This window comes from Diadema antillarum, unplaced genomic scaffold, assembly GCF_040938485.1.
Source record: "Diadema antillarum isolate AM-2024a unplaced genomic scaffold, OU_Dant_1.0 seq00000481_RagTag, whole genome shotgun sequence".
Classification (NCBI taxonomy): Eukaryota; Metazoa; Echinodermata; class Echinoidea; order Diadematoida; family Diadematidae; genus Diadema; species Diadema antillarum.
In genome coordinates, this window is record NW_027271445.1 from 1,150,722 (window position 1) to 1,161,657 (window position 10,936).

The 10,936-nt window shown below is 38.1% G+C and overlaps 1 protein-coding gene across 1 annotated transcript; it reads left to right on the forward strand.

Moving 5' to 3' along the window:
* Positions 1-845: 845 nt before the first annotated feature.
* LOC139733483 (thioredoxin domain-containing protein 12-like) lies at positions 846-9,404 on the forward strand. Its single transcript, XM_071644298.1, has 6 exons — positions 846-1,032; positions 1,991-2,051; positions 4,342-4,394; positions 5,659-5,732; positions 6,245-6,398; positions 9,218-9,404. The coding sequence occupies exons 1-6, from the start codon at positions 951-953 to the stop codon at positions 9,277-9,279; spliced, it is 486 nt and encodes a 161-aa protein (XP_071500399.1). The 5' UTR covers positions 846-950; the 3' UTR covers positions 9,280-9,404.
* Positions 9,405-10,936: the final 1,532 nt, after the last annotated feature.

A 10,936-nucleotide genomic window follows, 5' to 3' on the forward strand; every position in this document is an offset into this window, starting at 1 on the left:
GGAAGACTTCAAGATGAAGCGGAAGGATCCGGAATAGAGAACAAGAAGTGATTGAAGGAATGGAGAATGAGAGAAATGGAGAAAAAGGAGAAGAGGGAGAAAAGGAAGAGAATTGGTGATAATAAACGAGGCATCGGACTCTTCAAAAAGATTGGAGCTTCCCCATTTGATGATCTCAAAAGATTAATGAAACACTAATTAGTAAAAACTTGCAAAAATGATTAGTATTATTATTTCCATGTTCCATCCTCTCCGAATTGGCTAGTGACTTTACACCAAAATAATCATTGGGTAACAGAAGTAGAAATATAACTTCAAAATTCACAAAATTCGGTTTTCTGGACAGAGAATGGTCAAAGAAATGTGTACGTCTCATAGCACCTATTTTCTTTCTGATAATCATGAAACTTGTTTGAGACATCACAAAATGTTGTAGAGTTTTCTTCTACAGAGGGCAGCACATCACATGGAATTCACTAAAACTTATTAAAGAGAAATCACATATTTATCAGGCCCGCAACTGGGGGGGGGGGTTCCCATAAAAATCTTAGTTACGAGCCTGCTTAAATGGACTGTTTTCCTAAAAATATAACGGAATACTTAGCTAAAACGCAACTATAAACTTACTTCCTCCCTTTGACATTCCGTAAAATAAAATATTAATAACGACTTGTGACTACTCTAGCTTTCTCGGCTGGCAGGCCAGGCAACTTTGTCCACGAGTACAACCAGGGAGGGAGGTGTACCGGTGGTGCGGCTTGTGTGTGATCGAACGCATCGAGATTCCAGAGTAGAAACTCTACTGATTGTTTGTATGTAGGCGTGTAGTAGGCGTTCGCGTTGCGTTGTAGCTGCAGCAAGGTGTAGCTTGACCTATTAACTATCAGTATTATAACTTTGATCTTGTGTTTGTATGGTTTCCTGCTGTCATTTGCCTGTATTTCACCACAATGGATGTCAATTTCACAGTGTTTTTCGGAGCGTTCTTGCTGCTTATAAACGGGGTCTTAGGAGGTGACAGTAAAGGCCGAGGTATGTCCTTTTTGCCTTTTGGTTCTTTCAAGTTGAATTCTGAAATGAATGTACTAATGAACGTAATAACATATTTTAGTTAAAATTAATACGTATTTTCCACTCGACTGATTAGTACATCCAGTGCAGTGCAGTCAAGTCTATTAGAAGCAGAGAGAGAGAGACTATGTAAATTCCTGACCTGCTGGTATGAGTATGATAGAAGTTTTAAGTCGATGAGTAATGAGTCAATAGACATAAAAGTTAGGGAATTTTATGTCACTTATATTTTGTTTGTACATCATCTGATCATGTGATGACATGTGGGATTATCGATGATGAGATCGCGCTCCCTCACCGAGTTGCTGACGCTGGGTTGATAAGTTTGGGCTATCCTTGACCTGTCCTTTACTCGTTAATAGGGGTAAACTTTCTGAATTGAGTGAGCTTTCCCAGCACAGCCACGAGTGTCACTGATATGAACCTTTTGCTTTTGAAATAGTAACCCATCATCCACCCTGTCCATGTCCAAGGATAGCCGATGACATTCCCAGGCCATTAGTACATCTCTCATACTCATTCGCAACTTCTTTCATGTTTCTTTTTACACAGTTAATCAAAGCCATGACCCAAATCGCATGATGGGCAGAGAACGAGATTTGTCCCAATTTCTGTTACAAGAGGAGTCTTTTATTTTTTTGACATTATCGCTCTCCTCCGTATAGGAGCCACGAGGGGATCCGTGAAGCCAGACGCAGTCTCTCTGCGGAACATATCCCCGACGACCAGATACAGACCAATCTTTCGGTCAATTACAGTACAAGGCTATGGGGATTAAACAGTTGCATTTCCATTTCTCTGTTTGAATCTGGACAGATACAAAATCATCAGACTAATCAACTTTTTATGATATCAGATATATCATCAGTCCTTACATGTAAGGGATATAAATTTAATGGTAATTTGTGTGCACCTGCAGGTTTTGGAGAAAACATTGACTGGCTTTCATTTGATGATGGTCGTATGGTTGCTGAAAGAACGTGAGTATCACTAACTGACTAGCAGAGTCACATGGGATGGATTGAATCCAGGCTAATCCTGATCCTGTTAGATAATTTTTTTTTAATGGTCCATTTGGGTGAATGAGTGTGATCCCCCTCCACTCAGATCATAGTGAAGCCCTCACATAATCCCCAACCCTATCCCTATACCAGTATACAAATGACGCACAGGTCTGAGTGCGTCAGTCGGAATTGTGTGCATAAGGTAACTATGGAATGCTTAACCCACGAGGCGAAGCCGAGTGGGTTTAGGCTAAATTCCATAGTTACCGCATGCACACTATATTCCGACTGACGCACGAAAAGACATGTGCGTCATTTGATTTATAGAATGGGTAATTTTCTTGTCAAAAACCCAGTTTTCTATCGTGTTACCCGATGACAAAATTACTGGATGCATTTCCTTTTGGCTTTCCGTAAAGGGCATGCATACCCGTACTTACCGTTTTTACTGGATGCATGGCCAGCCATGCATAAGTTTTTACTGGATGCATGGCCAAGCTGAGTGCGCGAACGCTTGCTTTAGTGCGCGAACCTTTGTTACAAGTACGCGTACTCTTGCTAAGTGCGCGATAACATGTTTACCACTGTGACTCAGCGTGCGGCCAGTAAAAATGAACACATAGCTCTCGACCAATCAGATCGCAGGATTCTCGCTACCCATTCTATAAAGGACTCTGGATGACTGTCATTGTATAAAAAATTGACAAAATTCAAACTACATGTACAATGTACAACCCCAACACAAACCCAAGTAAACCCTTATCTCTACACCTCTCAACTTGGGGGGAGAAGTTTTTGGATCATTTTTCCCCCCTTTTTTTTGGGGGGGGGGGAGGGGGTGGGGGGATGGGGGATACAAACTGCCCCATTTGGCTTTCATACTAGTTATTATACATTATGTTCAGTTTTCAGACAATATTTTGCACTTGTAAACAAAAATAGGCACAATGTACTAGAGGAATGATCGATTCATGTGCCTGGTATGCATGTACATATCATCGTGTCTACAACTGTATGTACATAAATAGAATGTTATGGCCAATACACTTGTAGTTGTAATCAATTTGCATTTGCATAACCCCTGAAGACTAGATGATTTCTACAGCAGTCACAAAAACTGCAGAGACTCGCCAACCACTCCCAACAGGTGCACAACATTGACATAATTTCACCACACACCAAACAAATGCTGTTGCAGGAAACATGTATGCAGATAAATTAACCCAGCAATTCTTTGAAGGGCAGGGCAGTCAGTTAATACTTAAATGACTTTTGAATATAGGTTTGGATGCATTTTTAGTATCATGGTGTACTTTTAAAATCATATGGGACTTGGAAAATATCCGAGTATCAATGGTTGCTGCATCAAGCCTTTCGACATTACCCACCTGTCTGTAATAGGGACCACACATGTCATGCCTTCTTTTAACAGTCATTGTAGCCAGGCATGACCATAATTATTTTCGTATTTGCTCTAAAGAATTATTTGCATGTTGAATACATTTATAATGCTGATTATGTTAAGTGAAATTTGCGGTGGTATCCATACTGCAAAATATTCTGTGCTTACAGTGATGAGAAGATTAGAAACATCATTTCAACATGACCACAGACCTTTACCTGTGAAGAGGAATGTGGATTTAATCATGTAGATATGATTAGTAGATGTAGTTAACAGAGCATGCTAAATGATTGCTTAATCATTATAAAAAAACTCAAGACTATATAAGGCCCTAGTACTACAAACATAGCAAAGATTTTCATCACCCTTTAATTTGACTAGGGTTCTGATTTTGAAACACCCTGTGGTTTCATATCATAATCATCTTTCAGCTTATTGAGAGAAACAGTTCACTATGTACAAATGAAATCTGCTCTCACTATAAATCTAAATATATACATACACATCTGGTAATGTAATATGTGAACATTGTAGTGAGAACCAGATGTGCAAACAGTCATTGTCGCTGTGTTTGCATTCACCCGAGTAAATAAGGTTACAGGCCTCGACCCTTCATCAGATTGACAATATTGAAATAAATGAATGACCGTACATTTCATACGTATGTACATGTACAAGAACTTACAATGTTTGTCTTTACTGCAAACACAGCAACATCCGTCAGTGTCACATCTATCGATTGACACTACATCAGAGGCCCCATCCCTACCATGTTACTGAACTTGAGCTCCCTGCTGTTATAATAATATATCTGTATAGATATGAAGTACATGGAGATTATGTGATTTTTCCCCTTTTTTGCAGAGGGAAGCCACTGATGCTTGTAATACATAAATCTTGGTGTGGAGCATGTAAAGGTAAGTTCTGTTTACAAGTGCTATAATCAAAATCACGATAAGCATACTCTCCCCATCAATTGAATTTTGTCAGTAATCTACTATGTCTTACACCAGCATAGTGTTACAGGTACACAAATTCAGTATGTAGAAATTCAGGAGAGGAAAGAGAGTTGTGCTATCTGTCTTTCTTTCTCTTTTTTTGTTTGGTTTTGTTATGTTATGTTTGTTTTTGTTTGTTTTTACAGGGGGAGGGATATCTTCTGGATTTTTTTTTCCTTTTTAATATTTGGCACTAATTTCACATGTGTACATAAATATTGCAATAACGTGTTGGAATCGTAACTGCTTTTTGTCAGTGGACTCAGGACTGTTGGCTTACTTCCAGATCAACAAGTATTAATCCAGCAATTGTTTGATTACTTTTGTCTTCAAAATGTGGACATACAATGTGCAAATGTAGAGTGGTGTGAGACTTCATCAGAACTTCTGTGAGCAGGGATGTTTGTGTAACCTAGAACTCATCTCTGTTTGCTTAACTGTCTTGACACTTCCTGGCATTTCCAGAGACTTTGCTTTTAAATATTGGTTTGAAACAGAGCTCAGCACTAACATTTTTCTGTACTTGCCTGTTGGGATCATTAAATCTATATTTTAAAAAAATGAAAAAATTAAATTTTGGTTGCCCAGGAGAGAAATGTATTGCTCCATAATGAAAGGAAATGTGAGAATCCATTTTGAATCTTAGCTGCCCAATCGGGCCACCAGAAGATAATCTTTTTGGAAATTTGGTGGCTTGACTTCAATTTCTTGTGGTCCTGGGCCATTGCTAATGTTCTGCCCTTGGTATAATGTAATTCTTCAAAATGAGACCCTTAATATGATGAATTATAGAGAGATACTTTTCACCTCATTCTGATGAACTATTTGTTGAATTTGATAATGTCTTTTGTTTCTTGTTCTTTTATTTTTCCTGGCATCATGGACAAATCATTTCGGGAGCTTGTAAATGTGGATATTTGCTAATATTTGTTCAGATTACAGTGCACTCCTGTTATAACGATGTCCTTGGGACTGGCAGTTTTCTTTCTTAACATCAAAATTTTGTTTAAGCCATGGTGAAGTGTATAAAGACATAATAGATGATAATTTTGGGACATGAGTGTTTACTTTGTTGTAATTAGAAGTATGTGATAATCTTGTTCGTTGGAACAGGAGAGCACTGTATTCTGGTCACTTCCTGATTGTCTTCATAGTTCCCTTTCCTCTCTGTGTTTCATTCCAGCACTGAAGCCAAAATTTGCAGCCAGTGAAGAGATTCTTGAGCTGAGCAGCAAGTTTGTCATGGTCAATGTTGAGGTAGGAAGTCAGCTATGCTCTTTTTCTTTTTTTCCTTCAGAAGGACCTGTACTATCCAAAGTATTTTGTTGCTCTTGTATTGAATTGCATTCCTAGTGCCTGGAATTTGCTTTGTGTGAAAACACACACACACACACACACACACACAAACAAAAAACAAACAAACCACAGAAAAACAAACAATTGTATCAAACAACAAAGTGATCACCTTTATTTGAAGATGCTCAATTTTCATACAAGTCATTAGCCTTTTTGTGGAACACCAGTCTTGTTTGCTGTTTAATGATTTTTTTTTTTTGGTCTTAGTGGCATCTTAGTGTGGGATTCTTGTAACTTAAGAAGGAATGTGAAGATAAAAGCGAATAAATATCTTGATTATGTGAACAAATACACTTGTGGAGTAATAGGATACAATACACATATTTTTTTCCACTCTCAGTGAAGGAGCATCAGATTACAACATCATATTCTTAGTGTGATGTTGATTTTGAAACTCTGCCCTTCGCAAACAGGATGATGAGGAGCCTCAGGGCGCTGATTTCATGCCTGACGGGGGATATATACCACGGATACTCTTTCTCAACCCTGATGGTGCCGTCCAGAAAGACCTCATCAACAAGAATGGCAACCCCAAGTACAAGTACTTCTACTCCAATGCCGCAATGGGTTAGTTTGTTTATCCAGACCTCTTGCTTTTTTACCTCCACCAAGGGAGGAGGTTATGTTTTCATTGCCATTTGTTTGTTTGTTTGTCCATGTGCAAATTAAAGGGGATGGCTAGCAACTTATTAGTGGGAATCAGTGGGAATGCTGTGGGATGATTGTTCCAATCCTTGTGGGATTCATTTAAGAGTACATTATATATCTATTGATGTGTGAAAATTATTTGCTTCAGAATAGTGTCATATTCAAGTAATGTGCAGTTCAATGTTTCCAGGTTAGCATACCTGTACAGTGATGGGGCGATCGTTAACGGCTACTTTGCACATTACTTGAAAATGAGACCCTTCTGAAGCAAATGATTTTCACACAACAATAGATATAAAATGTACTCTAAGATGAATCCCACAAGGATTGGAACAATCACCCCCCATCATTCCCACTGATTCCCACAGATCAGTTACTAGCCATCCCCTTTAACTCAAAAAGTTGCTAACGGATTTGGATAAAACTTGCAGGAAAATTTGAGAATGACACAAGCAACACATGAACAAAGTTTGGTAGTGATCTGGAAATTTTATGGATTTTATGAATGATTTTTGATACTTTGGCAGGTAAAGTCAATGAACTTGGGAGTTCAAGCTGTGCATTGTTGAGGTTTTCATACATGTACATGCATTAAAGTGCATGCTCTGGTTTCTGCTGGGACGAGGCATGCCGCTGAGGGTTTATGACATAATGAAGGCTTCTATATTGGGGAATCAGGCGATTTTTCAGAATGCATCACAGTGTATGGGTGGAAATCACTGATCTCTATGAAAGAGCAAGATCATCGGTGGAAAGGAGCTGCCTGGTGGAGGTCTGTGCTCTCATAGTGCTTTTTATGTCTCCGCCACGAAGTGGTGCTGGAGGCATTATGTTTTCGGGTTGTCCGTCTGTCCGTCCTTCCGTCCGTCCTTCCGTCCGTCCATCCTTCCGTTCGTCCTTCCGTCCGCCCGTAATGAATTTTGTGGACAGCATAACTAAAAAACCTTGTGAGGTATCCTCATGAAACTTGGCATGTATGTGTATTAGGGTGTAAAGTTGTGCTGTGCCTACCAACTTGTGAGTGCACATGCTCAAGGCCAAAGGTCAAAAGGTCAAGGTCAAATGCTCAAAATTTCAGTATTTCCCCCATATCTATGGAATGCCTTTAGATATTTTATTGAAACTTGGTGTATACATGTATTACCCTACTAAAATTCTTTGGTGAAAGTTTTGGGTCATGAGGTTAAAGGTCAAAGGTCAAAAGGTCTAGTAAAATGTTGAAATTGAACTTTTTTCTCCATTGTATCTTGGAAATGGTTCAAGGTATCTTCATGGAACATAGTGTATATGCATGTACTGACTGGCAGTGATTATCTAGGGGATTTTGGGTTCATGGGGTCAAAGGTCAGGGTCAAAGGTCAAGGGGAATACTTCAAAATTTTACTATTTCCCTCATATTTATGCAATGCCTGCAGGATTAATTTCTTTTTAAACTTGGTGTATGCGTGTTTAACCCAATAGAGATTCTCTGGGAAGTTTTTTTTTTTCCTTTGCCAAAAAGGTCATAAGGTCAAAGATCAAGTGAAGTGCTGAACTTTACTTCCTCCATATCTCGGAAGTGGCTCAAGTTATCTTGAAACTTAGTGCATATTTATGCATGTTCTGCCTGACAACGACTTTCTTATGAATTTTAGGGTCAAAGGTCAAGGTCAAAGGCCAGATGAAAATGATAACAATTTACTATTCAAACAAATTGCACTTTTCTCCGTACCTTGAAAATTACTCAATGCGTAAACTTATGAAGAGGTCAGAGTCAAGTAATAGTCCCAAACTTCCCAAATGCGTGCTCTCCCATTCATCCAATTAAACCTAGGTCAAGGAAGGTGAATATTTAACACATTTGTGACAAACGTGTCATTTTGATATTTTGCCAATTTTGTGAAAATGTAATCACACATTGTCCACATGTACTATAGACCTATTAGGAGAATCTTGCATTATGGCGGAGGCATACCAGTCGCCATAGCGACATTTCTAGTTCTAGTTTCATTCGCGTCTCAAGTTTCATGGCACCACCTATGAAAACATGTGAGGATTATGTGACTGTGCATCTCAAACCCTACGAGTCGTACTTGAGTACACCCTTAACTTCAAAGCCACATTTCTGTAAGAAAAAAAAAAAGAAATGTTTCATTCCTATGTAATTAACTTTCTAACATGATTTTGATGGGTTAGGAATGTCCTATTTTCATGAAGTATTTATCATTTTAGGGAAACTATCCACTTTCAGAAGTTGACTCAAACTCAAATTCTTATCTGGGTACTTTTTACTGGTTTGGAGATGAAAAGTCATGTATAGTATTTAAAGATTGAGATAGCTATAGATTAGGGTACAATTTTGAGGGCTCATTATACCTAAAGATATCACTGCAATTCATCTTTTTTTCATGAAGCACTGCTGTTTGCAGTTGCAGAATTCTTCTGGGTGGTATAAAGTTATTTCAAGACACAATAGGTAGAGGAGCTTGCTCACAGATAACTATACACAGCCCAGTCACTGTAAAAATGTGACAGGGCTTTACCAGGATGGTGCACAACAACAAAGCTGTGTGGTTTTTTATATGTGATTGTTTGTATGTTTCATCTGTAACACTGGATGCTTAATGTTGTCTTTTTTTATTTGAAATGGAAATAAACAAATTGAATTGAATTTATCAATTTTAATGCCTTTATGTTTCACTATTTTAACAAAGATAAATGGAATATAATGTTATTCTTTTTATTTTGTTTTCTTTCAGTGGTGCAAGCAATGAAGAATGCATTGGCCGCACTGGGCCCCAGTGTGAACGACGAACTATAAGGCCACGGAAAAAGTGTGAAATTTCCTTTCTGAAAGAGTGTGTTTTTTGTTTATAGACAAAGGTGTAGAAAGAAACTAGATGCTAAACAGTGCTACTCCAGGGATTTTCATAATTTTATAAGTCTTAGTAGTACAGTGGAAACTCGATATAACGAGATGGTCGGGACCGAGTCATTTTCCTCGTTATAGCCGATATCTCGTTATATCAGTAGGCATAAAAGAAGGCATAAAATAAAGACATTAATTTGCACATGTGGGACTACCCATCATATTTCAATCAATACTGATAACTTGATATTGTGTGTGAGGGAATTACTCACCTTTATGGGTAAGAAGATGTTTTTCGCCAAGGAAATCCAATATCAAGAATGTGTTTCTTATTAATTGTAGATGTTTGAATTTATATATTTTATATAGCTTGCGATTGTATCAAGATCGTCTGTGGATTGGTATGTGGTTATATCGTATGGGTGTGTGTTGTGTGGAAAGCTTGAATATGGTCTGCACAATGCTGTGTGTGTATGTGACACATTCTGTATGTACATTATGACTGCGTGTGTGTGAAGACGGGGAATTCCCTAAGTAGAAGGCCAATCACAGCATCAGATTGCCTCACACCTGCTAAACGTAATGATGATGTCATGTATACATTAGTATGGCCGTCCCACCACATTTTCTGCATGTATTAGTGTGCGTGCACACACACACTTCACACGTACAACATGCAGTGCTAGCTGGTGCACTGAAGAAAATGATTATGTGTGTACAAGACAGTTTTTGGCGCATCAAGCTTTACAATCTCGGAAGATGATAGCACAGGCGAAGTAAAGCTTTACCGAAGGCATTTTTCTTTACCTCGCTATAGCAGGTTTGATTTACTATGTTTTTCTTTGTTTGGAGGTCACAAAATTTATCTCGTTATAGCAGTTATTTCGTTATAGCCGATCTCGCTATAAGAGTAGCATTTTACATAGACTTGTGTGGAAGGAAATTTGGGACCGAGAAAATTTCCTCGTTATAACCGATATCTCGTTATAGCAGTGTTCGTTATACCGAGTTTTCCCTGTATTTGGTATATTTTAGGTGTATTTGCTGTGACGTAAGAAGATTATGGATGGTTTGAAGGCAGTTGGTGTTATTTGCAGAACATGATGAAGAGCTTTGTAGTAGATAAACTTCTGAAAAAGTTAAGTGCTGCTTGAAATCCAAAACAGTGCTACTCCGGGGATTTTCATAATTTCATATAAGTACATGTACATGTCAACAAGACAGAACATTTAGTGTATGGTCACATTGTAAAATGACCATTGAAGAAGAACTTTCTTTTCAGTCAATTTGAAGCTTTGCATACAAATACATGTATATTCCATTAAAGGGAGTGTACAGTACTGGTTGAGGTGAGGATTCAGCTTGTAATGTTTTGTGAGATATTTAGAAAGCAGTCTATGAAATGTTAAAGGGCATACAATTCTAAGGGCAATCAAAAGTTTATTTGACGAAAATCAGTTTTGAAATGACTGAGATATCTAAAAACAAGGAAAAATAAAGAAATCCTTATAAAAGTTGTGGGATGTCAATTTTGATAGGATCGCTTTTTGGATATCTCAGCCATTTCAAGGCCAATTTTCATCAAATAAACATTGAATCCTTCTTGAAA